The following is a 26,198-nucleotide window of genomic DNA, read 5'->3' on the forward strand; positions in this document are numbered from 1 at the left end:
GTAGAAAGGTGAGGATATAACATAATTGAGAAGATGGCATATGAATCAGTTTCATAGTTTGGGAAACAATGAGCTAGCTTATGCTCCCAGTGTATATTTTAATGAATAAATGATAGCTAACCATGTAAATAAGATGGTTTTTCCCAAACTTGAAATTGTTTTTATAGTAGCACACAAGGTCCAAGGCTTCTCATGCATTCATCCATCCAGCCACAAATTCAAAAGCATTTGTTCCTTGCTTATGCTGTGGCAAGCATTAGGTTCTATACTAGGGGCATAAACATCTGCAAAGCAGTGACCCTGAGGAGGGATTTGTGTACATGTATGTAGCTGGGGAAGACAGACAGACAGACTAATAACAGCCTCTTAAAATGGAAACAGTGATAGAGGTATGTCCTGAGCTGGAAAAGAACTCTTCCTCAAGGACTTTCAGAAATCATCTCTGGGGTGACTTTAAGCTTCCTGCTTGCCAGACTCAGAAAAAGGGGAAAGGATGTTCTGGGCCAGGGTTTCTCAACCTTGGCGCTATTGACCTTTTGGACAGGATAAGCCTTTGTTGTGGGGGCCTGTTCTGTGCATGTAGGGTGTTTAGTAGCATCTATGGTCTCTGCACATTAGATGTCAGTAGCATCACCCAGCTGTTACAAGCAGAAATGTCTCAGGATATTGACAGATGTCCTTGGGGATGATGAGGGTAGGGGGCAAAATCACCCCAGTTGTAAAACACTGGTTTAGGCTGAGGAAAACGCAAGTGCAGTTGCATAGAGATGTGACAGGCGTTTGAAGATTGGGTTGGCCAAACATTTGTGTATGTCAGTGCCATCTTATGGTCAAACCCAAATGACCCTTGTGGCCAACCCAATACAGACAGCTCAAGATATGGGGTGAGCAAATGGAAAGTGAGAGCTTTGGTGGGAAAGGGGAGTCAGGGGCTGGAAGAACTGACCACAAGGAGAGGAGCTGAGATTTTATCCTTTCTAGAACAGAAAGCAAGGAAATGTTTTTAAGCAAGGTTCCCTTGAGCAGACACAGGACTATGAGGGTGGGAAGTCAACTTCTTATGAAATCTAAATGTCAGTCATTCAGAACTAGAGGCCCAGTGACTAAATTAGGCAAGAGCTCTAAATAGTTTGGTAATCTAAAACATAGACTGTCGTGTCTTCCTTACTAAATGTAAAATTGTTTTACCAATCAGGCAGTTAAATTCAGACTATGTTATTTAACAAGTTGTCATTTTTCTTTACTTGAAGAAACACTGTATTTTAGAAATAACAATGTTCTTTTGTAACTTAGAATTCTCAAGACTAGCTTGCAGCAGTAGGAAATTTCAAGTATTAGCTATTGATCCCAATATTTCAGCTCAGTGGAAAATTGGGCCTATTATACTTATATAATTCTAAAGATCTTTGTAAAATATTATATTAACAAAATCCATTATCTCCAGATAATGCCGATGTATGTTTTTTATCTTCAGTAAAAATATTTGTATTTTTGATAATGCTCATCTGTTTCTGAAAATAACAGCCAACAAAAATGGCATTTCAAAGTCATAACAATTTTTTTTATTTTTCATGACTTTCAGCTGGGAGGTTGAACAGAATACCCTACAAAATTCTCTTGATAACCATGAGAGCATTAAGCTGAAATGACACTCTTGATTGGGAATGGAAATCATTGAGAAATATTTTAGTCTATGTAAGCATTATGGTGAGGGCTTATGGGTTAAGAAAAATTAAAATGGCTCAACCAGCCCTATTCCTTTGTTTCTTTCTTCCATTCAAAAAAGTGGGGTATTTTTTTTTAAGACAAATGAAAAGGAATGGAAATAAACAACTGCTAAGAGATTGGCATAGTGGTGGGCAGGCTAAAAATTGAATGTGTGAGGTTTGACTTTCACTCTTAGCCCTTCTTTGCCTTGCCCACAGACATCTAAAGCAAAAGCTATAATTTGTGTCTGTTCTCTCACAGCTCCCAAAATCCCTCAAGAATGGTCATTCATAATGTGAGCTATACTTAGAATTAAGGGAAATGGTCTTTGCAGTGACCATTTATTTTTTTGTATGAAGAAGTGAGTTTGATTGTTCAGGATGTTTTAGCATTTTTTAATGATCTCTATATTTTTTATCTGTGCCAATTTCCATGGAGATTTCAAATGATCTTAGGTATTTGTTTTGTTTGGTTTAGTTTAGTTGCTAAGTCGTGTCCGACTCTTGTGATCCCATGGACTGTAGCCCGCCATCCTCTGTCCATGGGATTCTCCAGGCAAGAATACTGGAGTGGGTTGCCATTCCCTCCTCCAGTTTGTTTTGTTTAGGTTTTCCTAGTATAAAACTAAGTCAGCCAGTGCTGTAGACTGTCTCAGACATGCTCAGGATTTTTCTATTAGGTGCATTACAACTGACCTTGGCTCCTCTTTAAAAAGTTCAATCTGGTATTTGAAAGCAGTGACACAAATTTGATATTAACCATCTATGTGAAAATATATCCATATTCATCATAGGTCTGTGGACTCAGTGAGTGTTGTACTCAAATAAAGGTCCACTGAGGGGGCAACTATTAAATACCTACTAGGTCCCAAGATGAAGAATATAAACAGAAACCCTTTGTTTTGGTCTTCACTTCATTTAACAATATATCTCTCCTCTATAGTTGTAAATAGTGTGCTCTGAAGGAAATTAGAAGAAAATACTGCATCAAGTTTGCTATAATAGAAGGAACATATGTAAAGATATATAAAAGGAAAGCATATATACTTTATGAATTATATATGCTTTCTTCTCCCTCTCAAGTTTCTTGATTGTTTTTAGTAGCCTAAACTGGGTAGAAATTAACATCTGAGAAAGTAAATACAAACCACATGACTCAAATGCTTGATGACAGTGTTGTGAAGTTTGGAAGAAAAAGAAACACTGAAACCAGATGGAAATTTCGGCTTAGCAGCGAATTTCACACATCTGCCACACGTTCCTTTCCGCCAGTCGAGGTGAAAACATCCAGTTAAATCTCTCTAGACAAGGACCAGACCTGTGCTTCACAAGTTAAAGTAAACTCCACTTGGGAAATTTCAAGTCCTGTTAATCAGAGTGAATAATGCCGTGCTTTTCTGGGTGTAATCAAGAGCCACTTACCTAAACAACTGTGATGTCTTCTTGAGGAATTCGTTTCATTTAAGTTGTTATCTTTATGTCTTTTTAGAAAGTGCAACAGTATACGTTAATAATTCAAGCTACAGACATGGAAGGCAATCCCACATATGGCCTTTCCAACACAGCCACGGCTGTCATCACGGTGACAGATGTCAACGACAATCCTCCGGAGTTCACTGCCATGACAGTAAGTACAGACTGTCGCTCGCAGAGCGCGAGGCCTGTGGTTCATTACCGCGAAGTTTCGTCATGAATAATAGATGTGTTAGATAGAGCCGGAACTTACCTCACTGTAGAATGGCTACTGATTCCCATGTTTTCTGTCATTTACACCAGAGTTTTAAATGAGGCACCAAACTAATTTTGTTTTTTGTCCTCTCCAAGTCCACTGATAAAGTTATTAAAACATCTTGCCTGGAAGAAATGCCCTAAATAGACGTTAGGCTGTTTTAACAAAATATTTATAAATATCTTAAGGTGCACAAACCATGTGACTGATTGATGCTACTTTGTCAGCAGATAATTATCTCTTGGCTAAAATGATTTCCTTCAGACAAGTCCTTTCTTCTGACGACCACTCATGAATCATCCGCATACCCACAGAATTTACTATTAATGAAATTAATTTTATATTTTAATTTTAATGAAACTATAACATAATTTGGAAAAAAATAATTTGAGGGCCGCACAGAGCTATAGTATTTTTAAAGTCAAACATAAATGCTGTGATTACCTGCATTACTAATCTCCTCGCTTAGTGTGGATAATAAAGATTTAATGGGGCAGTAAAATCCGGGCAGTGTGATCATCGAGACATGCTGTCCTTCAGGGGTGCCCGTCGCTGCTCTGAATCAGCTTTGTCTTTCCTTGCAGTTCTATGGTGAAGTCCCTGAAAACAGGGTGGATGTCATAGTCGCTAATCTAACAGTGACAGATAAGGATCAGCCCCACACGCCGGCCTGGAATGCCGTCTACAGAATCAGCGGTGGAGACCCCGCCGGCCGCTTTGCCATTCAAACTGACCCCAACAGCAACGACGGCTTAGTCACCGTAGTAAAAGTAAGTGCCGTGGTCTCTCTGATGGCCACTCGGCCACGACCGTATGTGCCTCCCACCCCTTAGTTTCTTATTGACTCAGGACATTTTCTTTCAACCGTCTCTATGCTGTGCTTAGTCACTCAGTCATGTCCGACTCTTTGCAGCCTGCTAGGCATCTCTGTCCATGGGGATTCTCTAGGCAAGAATACTGGAATGGGTTACCATGCCCTTCTCCAAAGGATCTTCCCAACCCACCGATCGAACCCAGGTCTCCCACATTGCAGGCAGATTCTTTACCATCTGAGCCACCGGGGAAGCCTCTCTCTAAATCAGAGTTAATGTATTTGGGGGAGTCACGTTTGTTATTTTTTACTTATGTTGATGCCAAGACCAACATAGTCTTACTCTCTCCCCAGAATCTGATTGATTTTCAATCATCCAGGTGTTTTAACAGTGAAGATACAACAATCCTCAGCAGTGTTAACAGTCAGTGCAGTGAATGTGTGAGTGTTATGTTGTGGAATTTTATATGTGTATATATATATACACACACACATATATGTAACATCTCTTTATTTTATTTATTTTGACTGGGTCATGCTGTCTGACATGTGGGATCTTAGTTCCCTGACTAGGTATTGAACTGGTGCCCCATGCATTGGGAGTCTTAACCTAACCACTGGACCACTAGGCAAGTCCCACATCATAGAGTTTTGATGGCCAACTGATACTTGCATACTATTTTTATGTCTACAGGCTGCTTTTAGAGTATTGGCTCAGGGAACAAACCAGAAAATACCACCAGTGTATAACTAGATGAGTGTAGGCGATGAGAGGGCCTACTCTCTTAAAAGGTTTTGAATTTACTTTGCCGTTTTTAAATGCCATTTTTAAGAAATTGGTTCTTCTAATTTTTCATTGTCAGAAAGTAAAACAAAGCTGAGTTCTGGAAGTAAAAGGGATGTTACCTTTATGTGTAGCAAATAGACAGTGCTAATGGAAAACCTCTATGAAATGAGCATCTCTTTCTACCCACCCAGGCAAGAGTTTGCTTCTTTGCCTCCCATTCCAACACTGTTGGGCTTCCCAGGTGGCCCTAGTGGTTAAGAATCTGCCTGCCGATACAAAAGACGCAGGTTCAATCCCCAGGTTGGGAAGATCTCCTAGAGAAGGAAATTGCAACCCACTCCAGTATTCTTGCCTAGAAAATCCCATGGACAGAGGAACCTAGAGGGCTACAGTCCATGGGTCTCAAAGAGTCAGACATGAGTGACTAACAGTTTCACTTTTTTCCAAAGATCTTAGATAAGTAAACATTGTCAGCGATGTTTCATGAGTCTAGTACACTCACTCAAAAGAATTCTGTATTATTTCCTGGCTTCTTTGCTGTCTTGTTTAAAATAATTCAGAAAGGGAAGTTGAACTGGGGATTTTAGAGGGAGAGTAAAAAAACTCTCAGAATCAGAGTTGAGGACGTGGTCTAGGTGGAGAAACTAGTGTGGTCTGGGCTAATTTCATGACTTTTTCAGTAGCTTCTGCCCTTGGTCTTTCTTAGACTCCCCAGGATGGCAGGAGAGCTCTTTTTCTCATACTATTAATATTACTCACAGTAATGCTTATGGGTATCTTAACTGGAAGACCGTCAATGAAATTAAGAGGGAAAGTCCAGTCTGGTCACTTGACTCCTGGTACGCTTTCTATTGACAATGAGATTCAGTGAAACTTTGAGAGCAAATGTTTACATTATCTGTGCATTGCCTTTATCTCGAGTGGCATGCTTAGATTTGGCATTTGTACAGACCAGTAAAATCCTCAAAATTACTTTGGAAAACAGCCATAGATTTAGTTTGCTAACTAAGGAAAAAATAAAAAGTCCTTCTACCTGTGAACACTATTTTTTAATTGTATGTATGTGTGTACTCTAAAATGTATACTTGAAATTATGAATGAACTTTTAAATAGGAAAAGTTTAGCTTTGTGGGAAAAAAAAAAATCACATTTTCTAATTTTTGTTTTGTCCACTTCATTGCAGACTGTTTAAAAGCTTTCCTGGGTGAAGAATGGTCTTTGTACCAATGTTTGAGAGTACAGTCTAGACCATCATGTTCTCACTTAATCCCAGATTATTTAGTATTTTTTTTTTATTTTTTGGTAAACAACACTACTCTTAAGAATATGTAAGTTCTTAGATGTAGCTAAGTAAATGCAGTGTGCAATAGTAATAAGCATTATTTTGTGAACATAAGTCTTTGAAATGCCCAAGGTACATAAACATCTTGTAGAAGTAGGTTACATTGTGATAAATATTTCAATCATTGGCCATGCTAATGCATGTTTTCCAGAAATTTGAGAGGAACATATGGTGTAGTGAATAAAAAATTAATGTTTTAGAAATGGAGTTACTAGAAGGATCAGCTTCAAAATGCAAATATTCTTATTTCCTGCAAAAATATGGTTTCTCCTTTAAAAAAAAATTTTTTTTTTGGTTTTTCCAGCCAATCGACTTTGAAACAAATAGGATGTATGTCCTTACTGTCGCTGCAGAAAATCAAGTGCCATTAGCCAAGGGTATTCAGCATCCACCTCAGTCAACTGCAACTGTGTCTGTTACAGTCATCGATGTGAATGAAAATCCTTATTTTGCCCCAAATCCAAAGATCATTCGCCAAGAAGAAGGCCTTCACGCCGGTACCATGTTAACAACGTTTACTGCTCAGGACCCAGATCGATATATGCAGCAAAATATTAGGTATCAAATGCCATTTATGGTGTTTTTGCCATTTGCATTATGTTCTATGCTGTGCATAAAATTTTTTCACTATTTGGGTGAGAAATTTTCATTAGCACCCATACTCCTTATTATAAGATTATTTTTAATTATTTGATGAAATTTTTTCAGTGGATCAATGAGTATATTAGACAGGAGATATATAAATGGATCTACTCTTTTATCATTTAAAGAAACAGAAGTTAGCCTCTTTTTTCTGTCCTTGCTCCTTTTAAAACATCTTTAGTAATAATTTACCCTGTGCTTTTATGCCAACCATCACAAAAAGCTTCTCCCATGAGTAAATAGGAGAGTCTCAGAAAGCTTATAACATTTATCTCTTTTCCACACATCAGGAAGAAAAGAAAACTCATGCCAGTACCAAGATATAAGAGCTAATTATTTTCATCCCTCACCTGTACAGTGGTTATAGGACTTATAAAATATATCTGTAAAGATTTCCAGCCTCAGCAAAATCTAATTTATCCTTCCTGATGAGGGTTGGCAGAGCATACCCCACATGACTATTATCCATCGCTGGTGATGGTAATTTTTAAAATTAGCTCATATTTTATTTAACTCCTTTCAGTACTGTTGATAACAGATAACTGTGTATCTTCTTCTTCATTTCTCTGTACACTGGAATCAAGACAGATGAATAGCTAGTGAACAGGTGTATTGAACTCATGTAACTTTTTACCTCTCCAAATGGGATATGTTTTCCAATTCGTATATTGGTTATCCAAGCTTGAAAAGCTCATCCCCACCCCAAATAAAAAAGGAGGTAAGCAAATACAGAGAAATCTACTCAGACCACAGGATTCCCCTTGAAGGGTATAGTTCTGAGGTTTGGCTCAGGTTGGCAATCCTAGGATAAATGGGATTATGGGAGCCGGGAGAGGAGGGTGGTCACCTCACTGTGACTGAATCCCCACCATGATAAGGTAGTAAATGTTTAAGGAGTGTTCTGTGATAGAAAATCAACTTCTATTATAATTTCTCTTAAGCCCTATACATTAGGACTACTGCTCACTTAGAAGATATATTAGAACTATTTTATATGGACCATTGCTCTCCTATGAACTAGATAAGAGCTCATAATGAGACCTGTCAAATCTGCCCTAGCTCCAACCCACAGTACAGAAACTGAGTTCCTCATCTTTCCCCCTACCACCTATGTAACGTTCACTTCATGCCTGGCCATGCAACGCACAAACCATGTTGCCTCCCAAACCACTGCCACAGAAATCCTGGCATTACAGCTGTTTGTCCCAACCGTCACCTACAGAAATACAAGTTAACACGCTGGTTGTGTCTGGGACTAAACCAGAAAAATCAGCTTCCTGTTTTAAATGTCATGTCAAAAGAAATAAACTTATTGCACTCTTATTTTGTAGATACACAAAATTATCTGATCCTGCAAACTGGCTAAAAATAGACTCTGTGAATGGTCAGATAACTACCATTGCTGTTTTGGACAGAGAATCACCGAATGTGAAAAACAATATATACAATGCTACTTTCCTTGCTTCTGACAATGGTACGTAATTAAATATAGTCACTTTATTAGTCCTGGATGTTGTTAAAGAGAGTAGAGCCTCATCACAAATGCATCATCAGGAAATGAGGTTTTCTAGGAAACCCAAATTTCATTCCTTCTAAGGCGCCAATGACTTTCCTTCCTCTGAGGCCCCAGCTTCTATTTTCCATTTCCTTTGGGCTTTCTGTATTTGCTATCTTGTGCAGTGAACGCCCCAGGGTCCTCACACCCTCCGTGGTCACCTCGTATTGTGATCACAGGGCTCTGTAATTGTTCTGCCCTGCTACACCTTGATGGCACAGCCGACACACTGTTTTTCGAGGTGGTCATTTTAGATTTCTTCTAATCAGCATGTTTGCTACCATCAGTCTGTCTGTCTTTAGCATTTTTCCTCTAGTTCTCTAACTGTAGTCTGCCATGTCTAGGAAACTCTTAATTTCTTGCATAAGTTAAAATAATTGAATATTTGAGCTTTAGAATGTTGGTTTTGAAAAACATAAACATATAGTTTAGCATCTTTTTTTTTCTTTCTTGGTCTCTTCTGGATTCTAAATGGCCAAGGTTAATAGATAGCACTTTTTTCTTTAGATCTATAACATAAAAATGACTTACGTTAAACTGGAGTTGGACTCGTTTTAGGTCTCAATATGATATGGTTTAAGAGTGAAGCTTTGAAATTCCACCTGACCTCCCCCTCCCCCCTGGATCCAGACTCCATTTATACGATTTTTCTAACTGCAGGATTAGCAATGAGGTTTTAAATCTGTCCATTTCCTTTTTCTGTTGAATATGGATAATGGTAGCAGTATGTAACTCACGTACAGGGGAAGATAACAAGGCTTGTATACATAAAACTTTTAAAACAGTGCCTGGCACAACCTATACACTCAAGTAATTATTTCTATGATGTGTAAATAGTTTTAAAACTAAATCACAGCCATCTTTTAAAACAGTTTTAATTTTGGACTGTGAATGCTAGCATCAAATAAAAATAGTAGGCTTTTGCTATTTGGTGGCCAAGATGTGCAGTTTGAAAAACATTGCCTGTCAACATTTTTGATAAAAACAGTTTCAAAGAACCATTCCTAATCCTGTATAAGATGATTCAATGAGATCATTATCTGTTATAAATCTACAAGGTGACAAGACCAAAGCAATATTTCTTATCCTTTCTAATGTGAGATCTACTGTTCACATATTTAGAGTTGAAACTTGGTGGGAAGCACTTCTGCCATTTCACATCAAAGCAGAGCATTTGTGTCTGTTTTACATTTTCTGTAAGTGGTAGCTTTCTCCACCCTGAAACTTACAGTAATATATCTTGCACCATTATGCTGAGATTTAAAGAGCTATAAAATTATATGTATATGTGTGAGTTGTGAGTTACAACCAGGTTTTTCATTCACCAAGGTGGATTGTTTCCTAATTGACAGGGTGTTTGATATGAGAGAAGTGAGCAGTTAAATCTGTGTAGCTGTGATGTTTTGCAAATGCATTCGACGTTAAATCACAAGGCTGGATTTAGAGCCCCAGTTCTGCTTCTTAATGTCTGGACAAGCTATTATAATCTCTATGCCTTCATTTCATTATTGATCATTGTTTTTGCTGCTTGCTATTCTGTGAAGTCGTTATGAGAGTCAAATAATATGAAATGTGATAATAAATATGAAAGTAATTCAAACTATAGGGAAACACAGTGGCCCTCGTGGTTAAACCACAGTATTAGAATATTGTAAACAGCCATGCTACCCCTCCATCTTAACCTCCCTGCTCTCAGAACCATCCATATTCCTTAGAGAGGTCCACAGAGATTTCTCCTTGTCCTGTCCTGAGGAGTGTATGTGTGCGTCTTCCCAGTTTCATGACCTTGGGCAGGTTACTTAAGCCTCTGGGTCTCAGTATGCAGCCTTATTTAGAAAATTCCTGTATTTCTATTCTCTTAAGTGTATACAATATATATATTATATAGTTAAATATAATTATATTATATATTGTATATTCAAATAATATAATTATTATGTTTACATATAATAACATTTCCATTACGTTTATATATTTGTTATATATTTATTCATAAATATTTATAACATAGTAGAGTCCAACTCAAAAGATAAGTGTAGAGCTAACATGTTATAGTGGGTGGATCTGGGGTCAGGCAGACCCATCTCCACTAGCAGCCCCAATACTTCTAAGAGGATGCAACCATAACCAGTTTATAGGGACACTTAGGTTCCTGTCTATTTAAACCAGCTTCATAGGATGGCAATGAAATGATGTATAGAGTGCAACCTAATACTCTCAAGCAAGTGATCCGGCTCCTCCCCAAGACAAGGTCTGTGGGTCTGTAGACTGTGTCAATATTTCAGAGTTATGTCTGGGCTTGAAAAATACTCTGGGGTTCTTTCATGCACACATCTTGGTTCTCCATCAATGAGTAGGGTCCATGAGATCATGAGCCCGGGTTTCTGCCTGCTTACATCCCCCAGTGCCTAGAGGAGCCCATTGCACATGGGGGCACAGAGTAAGTTCAGCAAGGGCACAGGACCACACCTGGTGGGGATGGGGTCTTGTACATGCGCGTTGTTACCTCCCTCTGTGCCTGAACCTCCAGTAGGAGGAGTGCCGGGTCATCCTAGAAGAGGCGCAAGAAGTGGCCTTGTACCAAAACAGCAGAGATGCTGTGGCAACGAGACTTTTCCAAGGTTATACAGTGTTAAGGGCTAGAAAGCTAGAAACTTTGAGAGTTTCACTGTAATTGAGACTCAAGGGAGAGAACTGCTGAGCATTGGTTTGTGATTTTTCTCCCTTTTTAGGAATTCCTCCTATGAGTGGAACGGGAACACTGCAGATCTATTTACTTGATATTAATGACAATGCCCCTCAAGTCTTACCTCAAGAGGCAGAGATCTGTGAAACTCCGGACCCCAATTCAATTAACATCACAGCACTTGATTATGACATTGATCCAAATGCTGGACCATTTGCTTTTGATCTTCCTTTGTCTCCAGTGACTATTAAGAGAAATTGGACCATCACTCGACTTAATGGTAAGGACAGATTCATTATTTGAATATATGTGCATCTGAGAGGCTTTGAAGCCCGGTATGAAAAGTCCATTTATCATCTTTCTCCTTAAATATATTTTAAAAGCTACTTAAAGTTTAAATAAGATATGAAAAGCCCTTAAAGCCAAAAAAAAAGAAAACTTTACAGTGCAGGATGGTTGAAACCTGCTTTATATGTACCCTTCGGTACATGATGCAATCTAGAAAATGCTATGTGTTTTTGAATATTATGATATATAAACTCTCCGACTATATTTTTTCCCTTTATTGTATAGGTGATTTTGCTCAGCTTAACTTAAAAATAAAATTTCTTGAGGCCGGGATCTACGAAGTTCCAATCATAATCACAGATTCGGGTAATCCTCCCAAATCGAATATCTCCATCCTTCGGGTGAAGGTTTGCCAGTGTGATTCCAACGGGGACTGCACAGATGTGGATAGAATTGTGGGAGCAGGGCTGGGCACCGGCGCCATCATCGCCATCCTGCTTTGCATCATCATCCTGCTCAGTGAGTACTTCCCGGTGTTTCAGCTTGAAGACCTTTTGCTTCCAGGATGTTTAGCAAAGTAACTTTTTTCTTTACAGTCGGAAGATACAAAGCAGCTTTTTGCTTTTATTGGTTGAAATAGTCACATAACATATAAATGATGTGATTGGACCGCAGTACATTCATTGATTGTGGCTCTTGCCATCTCGTGGCATCCCAGATCCTGGCTGAAAGCTTTTGCCAGTGCTGCTGGGAGCCACGAAGGGTTCCTGTTTCCCAAAGAATGGAGTGGAGGCATGTGCTTTCATCTGAGTTTGAACTGGTGGTGCCAAGAGGTCTCTGTTGCTCTCTTCTCTAAAGAGTTTTTCTTTGCCGTAAAAATCTTCATTTTTCCTTTTAGTTTCTTCCCTACATTTTTCATTCTTCATTTCTTTCATTATTTCCTCCACAGTGGGCAGTGTCCTTGTTTTTTCTGATCCAAGCTTCCCATTCTGTTGGGATATCCCCTACTTCGTAGTCTATTTCTCTTTCATTTGCTACTTCTAGATAGTTCTTTTCTCTCGAGTAGTTTGCCCTCTCCAGTTCTTGTACTCAGGGATATAGTACTGTTTGGCCCACTTGCTCCTTCACTTCCTTTGATAGTACTCTCTGCAAGAGACAGAACAAATCCTGAGACCATCCCTATGCCGTCCCACCAGCTGTGCTCAATAAAAAGTAATTTTTATTGTTGCCTTTCAGTGGAATCTAACAACTCTCTTCCATCTCTGAGCAATTTCTCGCAGCCAAGCCCACTTTAGGATGAGGAAAACCCTGAGCATCCTTGCATGCACTTACCTGTTTGCAGCAAACTCAGCCAGCCCACCTCTTCCACGCCCGTTGCCGTTTTCTGATGCTGATCACTTGCAGAGCTGCAGCAAACTTCGTAGACAAATATTAGGCAGTCCTAAGTTGAAGCACTTCTCTTAGGATTCGTGTCTGAATTTATGGCACATAGTTGATGATTTAGGAAAATAAGTATATTGCTTTCCTTTGCTTTCCTTTATAGAAAGCGCAGTCAGCAACCTGCTCCAGTCATGCAGGGATCGAGGTATTTGTTTCTGATGGGCTGCATAAAATAGCAAGATTGTGTTTCATACAGCACATCAGATAATAGAAATGATTACACAGCTCAATAAATTGTCTGTCTTTAGAGCCAGTCTAGATTAAGGAATTGCTCCTTTTTAATATACTTTGCAGTCTTTGGTTCAGCGGAATGCAAGAAATTAACCACTGGAAAGTACTTTAGGAACCGCTTCTAAGTATGCAGGTTAAAAGAACAAATTGCCTGGACCCTGTGCTGTATTGTTGAGTAGCATGTGCAGTCATGCTATGCACCAATCACTTTCTTCAAAATGTTGGCCATTTCTTTTATGTTTTCTCCATTTACAAGTGTTCTGGTAATTTAGAATCCCGTCCTTTTTTTTTCTAAGCAATTACTGTAGAAGCCTGAGCATTTTTTACTTCCTATGTGGAGACTACTTTGACTATAATTTGAAACCTACATGCTATACTAATAATCCACTTGCTAGATTTAGTCCTGGAACAATGGCAAATGAGATCATGTATCTGGCTTTAAAAGGAGGATATTTACTTTTATGGCCAATAATAAAAATGTGCTCAAATAAGAGTCATTAAATCTTTTTGCTTCAGGATGTAAACTGATAGCTCCACATTTGAGAGGGAATGCATTCCTAGATGTGCACTTAGGGATATGTTTCAATTTCAACTAACAAGAGGCATACATGCCAACCTTATCAAGAAAAACTTAAGAGCTGATGGATTGTGGTATGAAGAAGGACTTGAGCCATTCTGAAGGAAAATGAATTGGTGCTGATTTTAACGTCAACCAGCTGGAAAATTTATGATTCTAATCCTGATGCAGAAATGTAGAGCAGGAAGTGTTAGTGTTAGTCACTCAGTCGTGTCTGAGTCTTTTCAACCCCGTGGACTGTAGCCCACTGGCTCCTCCGTCCATGGGATTCTGCAGGAACGAATACTGGAGTGGGTTGCCATTTACTTCTCCAGGGGATCTTCCCGACCCAGGGATCGAACCCAGGTCTCCCACATTGCAGGCACACTCTTTTACCATCCGAGCCACCAGGATGTTATTTCAGTTCTCAAATAATCCCCTGGCCTTCTTACCTGAAGCATGCTGTTGAACAAGAAAGAGAAAAAGCACAACAGCGCCATAGAAAGACCCAGGCCCTTGGGAGTCAAAAATCCTTAAGTTCACGTCTCTGATCCAGGTCTAGTTTGCTGCAAAGGCATCTTGGCAAGCACTCCCCCTCCTTGATAAGTGCGCTTCTCTCTGATTTGGGGAGGAGAAAGATGACTGATCAACCGGAATGGAACGGCAATTAAATAATGAATGGCAATTTCACCTGTTGTATTTTGTTGTTTTTAGAATTTCTAATCCATTATATGACACATAGGCTATCCTCTAGCAAGACAAAGCAAAAGATAAAAATAGTTATTGTCCCCATTTGCAGATAGTAAAACTGAGGACAGACATCCACTCAGTGAAGTCGTAGGGTACTAGTTTCTAAAACAATCCAAACCTTGTTCTCAGGGTGTCTGTCCTGTCTTGTTTCTTGGCATTTGAGGCTAGGATTAGGTAATAGAATAGAAGATGCCTTGCAAGTTTTCCAGCCATATGAATATAAATTATAAGTCTTGAAGACTGATTAGATAAAGTCAAGTTTTTAAAATTATGTATCCATATGTCTTTACTCTCTTTCTGCCTAGTTCTCGTTCTGATGTTCGTGGTATGGATGAAACGCCGGGATAAAGAACGCCAGGCCAAACAACTTTTAATTGATCCAGAAGATGATGTAAGAGATAATATTTTAAAATATGATGAAGAAGGTGGAGGAGAAGAAGACCAGGTGAGCAGTGTTTTTAAATCTCTAAGTGAAATCTTACCATCTTACATTTTAAATGGTGGGGAAAATACTAATACATACAGTAAAAGAATAGTATCAAATGTCTTCTCCTTGATCACACTATCAAAGGCTTGGTGAATTCTTTCCAACCTGCGCTGCCCATTGAATTTTTTTCTAAAGTGCTGAGTGTCATTGTATTTATTATGAGAGCATCGTTCACATTGTTTTGAGGAGCCCAGGATTTACACCTAATGCCAGTTATAGCTGTACTGATAAAAATGTTTTTTTATTGCAGTTTTTCTTCACTGGATATCCAAAATAAAAGTAAAAGTAGTTTCTGCATTGAGATTTGGATATTTCTGTGGCAGAAAAAGCACAGGCTGTTCACTTCATAAACATTTACCAAGCACAGTCAATAATCTAGGCACTATTTTAATCACTGGGGATACAGCAGTGGGCAGAGCCAACAATGATTTGCACTGAAGAGTCTTACATCTTTTGGCCACTCTGCACATGGCTTGTGGGATCTTAGTTCCCCAGCCAAAGTTGAACCCAGGCCACAACAGTGAACGCTCAGAGTCCCAACCACTGGACCACCAGGGGATTCCCACGAGTCTTACATTATTGAGAAATATACGCAGATAGAGACAATATCTAGTTCACGTCTGTATCCGTGATGTCTGTCATGGGGTCTGGCTTATATTGTAGTTGCTTAATAAACATTGGGGCTTCCTTGGTGGCTCATCAGTAAAGAATCCGCCTGTAGGAGATGCAGTTTCAATCCCTGGGTCAGAAAAATCCCTAAAGGAGGGCATGGCAACCCACTCTAGTATTCTTGCCTGGAAAATCCCACGGTCAGAGGAGCCTGTTGGGTTATAGTCCATGGGGTCACAAAGACTTGGACACGACTGAAGTCATTGAGCACAGTAAACATTGAGCTCATGACTGGCTGTAAAATAACATGACTTTCTGTGTGTGTATAAGGAACTGCCTCCCTGTTCAAGGATGGGAATGACCAGTAGGTGGAAAGTGAAAAATTTCATCTCCTGGGAAGCAACATTTTAGATACCAAAGATCAGTACTATTAATGCACACCAGGCATTCTGCTAAGTACATTAAATGCTGTTATCTCTTAAATCTTTGAAACCTGTCATACCGTACAGTGACCATCTCCATTTTCGTGTTAGAAAACAGAGCCTAGAGATGATGTTCAGTCTCTCGGTTGTGTCTGAATCTTTGCGACACTATGGACTAGGAGCCCACCAGGCTCCTCTGTCCATGGGATTCTCCAGACAAGAATACTGGAGTGAATTGCCATGCCCTCCTCCAGGGGATCTTCCTGACCTACGAATTGAACCCAAGTCTCTTATGCCTTCTGCACTGATAGGTGAGTTCTGTACAACTAGCCCTACCTGCGAAGCCCTGGCAGGATTCTGTAAACTCATAAAACTGGGAAGTGATAGAGGTAGGATTTGAATCCAGGTCTATTTGATGTTACTGTCTAAACCCACTGCTCTTATCTAGTTCCTTTTGAAATTATCTGAGAGAGATGAGTATGAACCATGAGCGATCACTGTGACTGGTATTTCTTAGGTACATTTGTTACCTCTCATGTCCATTTGCTAATACAAGTGTTGGGGTTGCAGCTGGGTGAAGAACCCAGAATCCTTGGATCTTGAGTCATTATCAGTAAATTCAAGGTACCCTGTCTAGATATTAGTGGTAGGACTCTTAACTTGAAAAAGAGCAAATTTCATGAGCATGAGTTCTCTTTCTCTTCTTTACTCCTTTGAGGATATAATGTATCCCTCTCTGTTATACAAAGTACATTCACACCCATTGTTGTGTTTCATCTTGGTGGTGGGCCCATCAGAGTTTTCCATTTTCCATTTGAACAGGTTTTGCAATTTACTCTCTAGGTCTGTAACTGGCAGAATCAGAAGTCAAGCCCACAATCCTCTGATATCCAGTTCCGTGCTTGGTTTACAATACCTCGACTCTCTCATTTAGGAAAGCTGCATATTTCAAATCTGTTGAAAACTTGACTCGTATGTAAAGCTGTTTTGAATACTGACTAATTAAAGTGGCTCTATAAATATGCCCCAGGGTTTCTTGCTTATGAATGTCTTTGGATATTAAAATTCATGTTTGGCTTAATCCCTCATTAATCTGTCCTTTCACTTTTCTGAGCTATGTTCAAGAACAGCAAACATTATCTGATCACATTATCTCGTAAATCTTCTTCTTGCAGCATTGTGTTTTTCATGTCACTGTACATAATTTTCTAGGCATAAACCTAAACCCAACTCCATGGAGTTTCGGTAGAAATGGCAATAAGTAGAAGGACACTAGTCATGACTGCATAGAATCAAGAAGCAAGATATTTCTCAGCATCTAAACGTCTGGACCAGGGCACTTGATGTCACCTGAGTTGGCTTTTTCTCCCCCCTTCCTCCCAACCAATGACTTTAAGAAATTGTTTAATGAAGTTTTATTATCATAGTTATTCTAGAAAAGACTAACTTCCATTACTGGGACTTCCTTCGCGGTCCAGTGGTTATGACTCCAAGATTCCAGTGCAGAGGATGTGGGTTTGATCCCTGCTCAGGAACTGAGAACCCATGTACCCCGGGACATGGCCTTTCCTCACTTTATCCACTTCGATTGATGCTTGATATCAAATGGTAAAACTTACCTATTGCCAGATTTATTAAAACTCATCATAAATCTTCAACGTCTTCTTTATGTGACCCTGAAAGTTTTCCTTGCTGCCAGATCAACTCTTGGACACGAATGTGTTTCTTCCTACACCCTTTCTTAAGACCAAGGACTTTTCTGGAACTCTCTCTGTACTGACCTCAGTGGCTCATGATCTTTTTTAATAATTATTTATTTATTTTATCTTTGGCTGTGCTGGGTGTTTGTTGCCGTTGCCCGGGCTGTCTCTAGTTGCAGCGAGCAGAGGCTACTTTCTAGTTGCAGTGCAAGGGCTTCTCATTGCAGTGACGTCTCTTACGGAGCACAGATTCTAGGGTGCATGGGCTTCAGTAGTTACAGCTCAAAGGCTAGTTGCCCCAAGGGTCTTAGTTCCCAGAACAGGGATCAAACCCATGTTCCCTGCATTGGCAGGTGGATTCTTAACTACTGGACCACCAGGGAGGTTCCTTTTTAAAGTTTTTTAAAATCATCTCTTTATTGAAATAGTCCTGGACATCTTGTCGCATTTTTTGTTGTTGCTGCCTCTTGGTTCCTTGATGGCATTTTAGTCCAGATTGAGATCTTCCGCCCACTTCTGGTCCTGTTACGTTTCCCATTTGCAGTTCTCATTATAGAAGATTGTGACGCAATTGGTAATGGATTCTTAATTCAGTCTAATTTTTGCCTCATAATAGTGGAATAAAATATGCAGCATTGGAAGGCTACACCAAAGGTTCTGTCTCCTCTGCCTCTAAAATGATTCATGAAATCCATTCACTTTCACCATCATCAAGGCCACTGCCTCCACTTAGGTCATAATCATCACTCGCCTTCTCATGAATGTCCTGTCTTTAGACACACACTCCATCTGCTCTTTGTTGTTCTTGCTCAGTCAGTCGTTCAGTCATGACCGACTCTTTGTGACCCCTTGGACTGCAGCATGCCAGACCTCCCTGTCCTTCACTATTGCCCAGAGTTTGCTCAAACTCATGTTCATTGAGCTGTGATGCCATCCAACCAGCTCAACCTCTGTCTCCCTTTCCAGCTCCTGCCCTCAACCTTTCCCAGCATCAGGGTCTTTTCCAGTGAGCTAGCTCTTCGCATCAGGTAGCCATAGTATTGGAGCTTCAGTCCTTCCAAAGAACATTCAGGGTTGATTTCCTGGGCTTCCCTGGTGGTTCAGCTGGTAGAGAATCCACCTGCAGTATGGGAGATCTGGGTTTGATCCCTGGGTTGGGAAGATCCCCTGGAGAAGGGAAAGGCTACCCACTCCAGTATTCTGGCCTGGAGAATTCCAAAGACTATATAGTCCATGGGGTCGCAAAGACTTGGACACGATTGAGCGACTTTCACTTTCACTTTCCTGCTCTTTGGAAATTATCAGATCCCTCTTTAGCATGACAGATCCATGGCCATGCACCCATCCTTTGGTGGACTTGCTCGTGCCTGTGGGATAAAGAAAGGCCTGTGGGAAGGATTGGTGGAGGGTAAAGCTTCCCCAAGGAGGTGACTCCATCATGCCTGTGCACTCATGACCACTAAAGCTTCCTTCAAAGTCAAGGTGATTTGTCCTTCCATCATTTAATGACACTTCTTCTCACTCCTCCTCCAGGGATAAAAGCAACTATAGATCTTTCTTCTAGAAAGGGCTTATTAGTTTCCTTATTTTCATTCGGTTAGATCTCATTATGCTCTCAGCTATCTGATAGTCTCAGAAATCTGTGATTTAGTAACATATTGGGCTCATTCTTAGCATTAGAGTATGAATAATAATCTCATGATTTTTTTTTTCATCCCAGCCAGAAGCAGAAGGCTTCCTCCAGGTTTAAGAGTAGAACCATCACTCATGTCAACAAAACATGTTTCTAGGACTTCCCTGGCGGTCCAGTGGTTAAGACTTCTCCTTCCAATGCAGGGGGTGTGGATTCAGTCCCTGGTGCAGGAAGATAAAACCCCACATTCCTCATGGCCAAACAACCAAAACATAAAAAGAGAAACAATATAGTAACACATTCAGTAAAGACTTGAAAAATGGTGCACATCAAAAAAATCTTTAAAAAGGAGCATATTTCCCTCAGCCCAGAAACTTATTGTGTACCCTACTTCCAGGCAATATGCTCTCAGTTAAAAGTAACCAGTAGTTTTTATTTCTATCGCATAGATCAACATTACCTGGTTTTGGATTTTATTATAAAAATGAATGTCATATACAGTAGGTACTCTCTTGTCTGGATTCTTTTACTCAGTTTTATCTGTATGATTCATCCATGCTACATTTGGAAGTAATTCATTTTTTGGTCATTGCCAAATACTATTCTGTTGTGATATTTAACCATATTTATCATTTCTACTAAAATTGGACATTTGAGTGGATTTGGTTTTGAGTTATGAATAAAACTGCCGTGAATGTTCTTAGGCATGTATTTTGGTGCATTTCTGTTGGTATGTGCTCAGGGGTTGAATTTCTAGGCCCTGGAATTTGCATATATGTGCAGGCTCTGTACAGTCTTGGCAGTTTTTCAAGGTGATTATATAGTGTACGCCTCCCCCGGCCACAGAGTTGCATGAGCATTCCAATTGCCCAGCATCCTCAGTAGCACTTGGGTTTTTCTCAGTCTTTCAAAATTTTAGCCATTCTGATGGTGTGTGCCTCATTGTGATTTAATTGGGATGTTCCTACCAACTTACTTGCCATTTTTATATCTTCTTTTTGAAGTTTCTGTTCAGCTTATTTATTGACTTTTCTATAGGGTTATCTTCTTATTGATTTGTAGGAGGTCCTTGTATATTATGGATATCAGTTCTTTGTCAGATAAATGTCTTATAAATATCTTTTGATCTGTAGCTTTTTTATTCTCTTACTGGTACCTTATCATGAAAAGAAGTTTTTAATTTTAATGAAGTCTGATCTGTCCATTTTTCCCATTATAGTTAGTGCATTTATACCTGTTTAAGAAAACTTTATCTCCCTGAGCTAATGAATCCCTCCCTAAAAAAAAATTAAATAAAATCTTCTTGAATTATTGTTTAACCTTCATATTAAATCTGTAGTCCGTTTGTAGTGGATTATTCATGTGGTATAAGTTATGGATTAGGGGTGTCTTATCTTCTTAGAGGGCTATCCAGTAGTGTTTATTAGACAGATAACCCACCCCCACTGCATGGGAGGGCTTCATTTGTCATAAAGCAGGCAGTTTCATACATGTGAGTCTATGTGGAAGATTCCATATCTGTTTGTGTTTTCTTAGTCTGTTTGTCCTGTTTGTCTGCTCTTGGGCCAGTACCATGCTATTTTCATCACTATAGCTTTCTAATGTATCTTTCTGTCTGTTAGGATGATTTCTCCAACTGAATCCATCAAGGTTTGTCTTTTAAAGTTTTGGGTAGATTTTATCATTTACTTCTTTTTTCCTTAAGAAAAAAAAACACCCTCTATTTAGTACTCTTACTTTCTCAGTGAATTTATGCCAAATGCTTCTCCAAGTTCTAAATAAGACGCCATTGCTTTTAAATCTGAAAATCGTTGTCGGTTCCTGAGAAATTCAGTTTTGTGAAATATATTGTATACGATTGTCCGTAATTCACAAGTGGCTTCCTGTTAGAAATGCTATTTCTTTGAAGCATGCATTAAGCCTTCTTGGCAACAGACTTTGGCTCAAACTTTTTTGTTTTGTTTTGTTTTAAGACATTATTTCTTTACAAGAGTGAGCCTTGGAAATGGAAATGGTGCCATGTTACATTCTAGACAAGTTTTGGTCGATTTTTACTACACATAACTGGTATTTTATGGAGCATGGGTGTTACCTTGTGATGTGACTGGAGCCTGTGCTATAGGAAGCAGACAGCTTGTCATGATCAGGCTGTGGTCTCCTGGACATCTCAGCCAGACAGTCTTACAAAATCATCAGCATCCAAAGATGAGAAGGTCTCAGAGGTCAGTGGAGGTGGTCGGTGGAGGCTTGAGGCTATAGAGGAAGGCAGGTCTGCAGCAGCTGTAGCCAGGAGGGTGGGATTCCTAGTTTAAAGCTGGCTTAGCCAAGATCCTTATTCTTGCTGCCAAGAGGAAGTATCCTAAAGGAGCTAACTGCTTAGAAAGAAAACAAAGCAAAACAGTCCTTTACAAGGGAGCCTTTATCTTCCCTGCTGTTGATTACCATCTCTGTTTAATTTCTGTGCCCAAACACAGGTTGCTAGTTTCTCTAACAAAAATACTGAAAATATAAAGCCCAAGAAAAGAGAAATGAAACAGACTAACAAACAAAGCCCTCTATATTTTTCTTCCTTGTCTTAAGTTCGGTGGACTTTTAGTATGTGGAAACTCCCCTCTAGTTTCCATAGTCAGGAGACTAGGTCGGGCCCATCTTTGAGACTGGCATTGGACAGGCTCTGAACACAACCATTATTTCCTCACAGTGACTTTGGCAGTTGCACAGACTCAGTATAATGCCCAGTCTCTTTTCAGAGGGTGAGGTCCCTGCTTTATCTGCTTCACTGCTGGAACCAGCGGGATTTTGGGTGGTTATCAAGTCATGCTTAATTATCCTCATTAGTAGATGTCCTTCAGTGCCCTTTTGGCCGGTGGGACTGGTTGCAGACACTGTATCCTTTTTAATGATCTTCCTATCTAGTTCCTTCCATATCATCATCACTAATAAAATCAGGGTGAATGTACAGTATAACCAACTGATAACTCACACTGCTTCTAGAACCATCCCCTTCTAGCCCCAGGATGGGAAACAGTAAGTGGTAATTTCCTGCTCTTTAAAGCTTAGACTTAAAGCTTGTTGTTCTTATGTTAAAGAACATAGTTGTTCTTAGATTAAACAAACTATGGTTGTTCTTAGATTAAACATATACTGAATATGTATTATAATACTCACAGTTGTGTTTAGTCGCTCAGTCATGTCTGACTCTTGCGACCACATGGAGTGTAGCCCACCAAGCTCCTCTGTCCATGGGTTTTCCCAGGCAAGAATACTGGAGTGGGTTGCCATGCCCTCCTCCAGGGGATCTTTCCAACCCAGGGATCAAACCTATGTCTCTCACATTACAGGCAGATTCTTTACCCACTGAGCCACCTGGGAAGTCCATGAATAACTTAAGTACTTCTTCAAAAGAATAAATGTGTTTGATGACCAACTGGAAAGCACTGCCCACCCTGATTGGATTCCTGAGGTTAGAGAATCTCTTCTGAGGTTCTGTGAGAGTAGTGTTTCTCACAGTAACTACGCAGCAGGTTCTAGATCCATAGAATCCATCTGACTCATCCAGATGTGTCAGGGAGAAGGGGGTCTCTGGACACAGAGGAGATCCAGGAGGTCCAGCAGCTAAGGAAAATGGGACAGGGTGTGTCAGGCTCACCCAAATCCAGGGAGAGAAGGTCTCGCCTACCTGGTGTCCATACACCATGGGGATATTAAAGTCTCCTTGATTGAGACCCAGACGTGCAGTGTGAGGAATCACATTTCAGGATAAGAGGGCATCGTGACAGGGGCTCTTTTTAGTGGCCCAGGATTCTGAAACCCAAGAGACTCAGTTGTGACTGCTGGGACTTCCCTGATGGCCCAGCAGTTAAGACTTCACCTTCCAATGTAGGGTGGGTGCAGGTTCAATCCTCGGTGGGGGAGCTAAGATCCGCATGTCTTACGGCCAAAAAACCAAAACTTAAAACAGAAACAATATTGTAACAAGTGCAATAAAGGCTTTTAAGATGGTCCGTATCCAAAAAGGAAAGAAACAAAGAAAAAAGGGTCTTTAAAAAAAAGAAGATATGATTGCCATATGAGTGTCAATTGAACTGTTTTCCCAGTGAAATTAGTGTCTTTCATGATTTCTCGGAATTAGGCTCAGTACTTCAGTAGATCAGATCCCCAGCATCTCCATGACACTGAAAGCGCTCTCAACAGAGCTGAAGCTCCTGAAATGGAGAAAGAACCCACAGTTCCTGCGACTCCAGGTTTGGCTTTGAGGAAGAGGGACTCTTTGGGGTGATGACTTAGTTTCTCTTCTCATTGATCCTCCACCTTGCCTTTTAAATCGTAGTACAGTTGAACTTCCTATACATCTAACCTGTGTCATGCTATTTCCCACCTTCGTGGCTCAGTTCAAGGTCTTTCCCAGCCTAGCCAGCCACCAAGATTCCATCTCAGGACATCTTCTCTTGGGGGTCTCAGGTTGAATCAAGTGGGTCTGCTCTGCACTCTAGCAACATGCTCTGTCTGCCTCTATTTTGAGATCTTATGTGCAGCCCTGGTCCTGACCTTAAACCCCATGAGACCAGGAAATTGTCCCATTCATTTTTTATTCCACTCTCTAGGACAGTTGGCACCTGGCAGGCACTGATACATAGAATGTTTGTGCATTGGGCCCTCTTCTGGAATCTCTTAGTTTGCAAGTCTTTCTACAGGGTTCATTGAACCATTGTAGCCTGATAACTTTGCTCTCATTTTTTTTGAAATCTCTAATGCCTTCAGGAAATGATGATCATGTTCATAAATACTTGTGACTCATTAAATACTTGTGATTCATTACATACTTGTTTATTACATATTCTGTGTCAGGCACTGGGCTCTGCTCTCAGTTGATGTGTCTTTTATAATCTTCCCAACAAACCTATGCATTAGTCCAGTTTTCACACCCAGGTCCATGTGACTGGAGAGGCCCAGCTCTTGTGTGGGCTGGTATAGAGGTCAGATGAAAGATGTTTTATTTACTCTTGCTGGCCTATTCCAGGCAGATACTACTAGATAAAACCAGTGAGGCTGAACACTTAGCCTCAGCTTGTTAGATGTCCACTGCTAATCTTGCCTTAGAACAGGCAAAGAGTAAGACCTAATTAATTTGTTAAGCATGCCTTACAAAATGGAGCACATTTTGACATTGACAAACGTAGAATCTGGAGAAACAATATGAGCAGCCAAGTTGTTAAGAGATCTGAGGTACAGTCTGGGCAACAGGTACTGAAGTCTAAAATCCAGGCTGGATGCCTAGACAGAAGAATGAGGCACAGGTACAAGAGAGCACCTGGAGACCAAACCAGCCAGTTCCCTGAGACCAGAGATCTCTGCTTGAGCCAAGATGGTCTCTAAAGATTACCCGCCAATCTCGGGACCTACCCCCAGTGTGAGCAACCAAGCCCAACCCTCTGACTCAAGCAGAGAATAGAACTGCTACATTTGATCCTTTGAAATAACTGCTTTACAAAATCTTTCTGCTTTATAAGCAAACTAACTAACAGATGGCTGACTCTGGACATACCTATGGAGACCACTTTCAGCATTTTCATTGTTGGCTGAAGCACACTCTGTTAAATGTGTTCCCAAGTTATTCATCCATTCATACCCACCTGCAAACACCAGAATATATTAGTTATTGAAAGAGTGACACTGATTTCACCAGAGGAAAGTTTCACCAGGAATTTGGGTTAGCACACTGCCATCCCTTTTCCATGCTGTTTTCAAAAACCTTCCTGGCCAGGTGCCTCACAGTGGTAGGCTACAGACAACGTATGTTCTGAACTGGCTGATATCCATTCCCTACTGGGCACTCAGTATTTTTAATATGGACTTGATTTGCATGTGAATTTTTATTTGCTACCCTGATCACTTCACATAAATGAACATCATATTTTATGTAATTCATCTTAATATTCATATCACACTTGGTTTAAGAGATATGGAAAGCTACCCAATGATAAAGTAGCAAAGATTTGTATGCCAAGTACGTGTTAGATGTACAAAAGCAAACAAAAAATAAAACCAGAAACCAGCACCTAAGATACCAAGTGGTGAATATGCCAGAGTTCTACCAATTGGCCCAATCTACCGACTGTGTGTTTTTGTAAGTAAAGTTATATTGAAACATAGCCTTGCACCAAGTCCATAGTTTACATACTGTCTATGGCTACTAATACACAGCCCCAGCAGAGTTGAAGGATTGGGTTAGCAGAAAAGTTCATTCTGGGTTTTCCTATAAAATAGTACTGAAAAATCTGAACGAACTTTTGTTTTTTTTTTTTTTAATTAAATTTTAAAATCTTTAATTCTTACATGTGTTCCCAAACATGAAACCCCCTCCCACCTCCCTCCCCATAACATCTCTGTGGGTGATCCCCATGCACCAGCCCCAAGCATGCGTCAGACATAGACTGGCGATTCAATTCTTACATGATAGTATACATGATAGAATGCCATTCTCCCAAATCATCCCGCCCTCTCCCTCTCTCTCTGAGTCCAAAAGTCCGTTATACACAGCTGTGTCTTTTTTCCTGTCTTGCATACAGGGTCGTCATTGCCATCTTTCTAAATTCCATATATATGTGTTAGTATACTGTATTGGTGTTTTTCTTTCTGGCTTACTTCACTCTGTATAATCGGCTCCAGTTTCATCCATCTCATCAGAACTGATTCAAATGAATTCTTTTTAACGGCTGAGTAATACTCCATTGTGTACATGTACCAAAGCTTTCTTATCCATTCATCTGCTGATGGACATCTAGGTTGTTTCCATGTCCTGGCTATTATAAACAGTGCTGCGA

The 26,198-nt window shown here is 40.0% G+C and overlaps 1 protein-coding gene and 1 pseudogene across 2 annotated transcripts in view; one reads left to right on the forward strand and one right to left on the reverse strand.

Annotated features, from left to right (window-relative positions):
• The window catches only part of CDH2 (cadherin 2), a 242,442-nt gene that overhangs the window by 192,902 nt on the left and 23,342 nt on the right, over positions 1–26,198 (forward strand). For both annotated transcript variants that reach the window (XM_068993836.1, XM_068993837.1), the window contains 7 exons: positions 3,196–3,333; positions 4,020–4,205; positions 6,680–6,933; positions 8,349–8,491; positions 11,305–11,538; positions 11,832–12,065; positions 14,829–14,968. In XM_068993836.1, the coding sequence (XP_068849937.1) occupies positions 3,196–3,333; positions 4,020–4,205; positions 6,680–6,933; positions 8,349–8,491; positions 11,305–11,538; positions 11,832–12,065; positions 14,829–14,968 (1,329 nt within the window). The remainder of the gene's footprint in view (positions 1–3,195; positions 3,334–4,019; positions 4,206–6,679; positions 6,934–8,348; positions 8,492–11,304; positions 11,539–11,831; positions 12,066–14,828; positions 14,969–26,198) is intronic.
• Positions 12,227–14,736, reverse strand: LOC138097715 (NADH dehydrogenase [ubiquinone] 1 alpha subcomplex assembly factor 2 pseudogene; annotated as a pseudogene).

This window comes from Capricornis sumatraensis, chromosome 21, assembly GCF_032405125.1.
Source record: "Capricornis sumatraensis isolate serow.1 chromosome 21, serow.2, whole genome shotgun sequence".
NCBI lineage: Eukaryota > Metazoa > Chordata > Mammalia > Artiodactyla > Bovidae > Capricornis > Capricornis sumatraensis.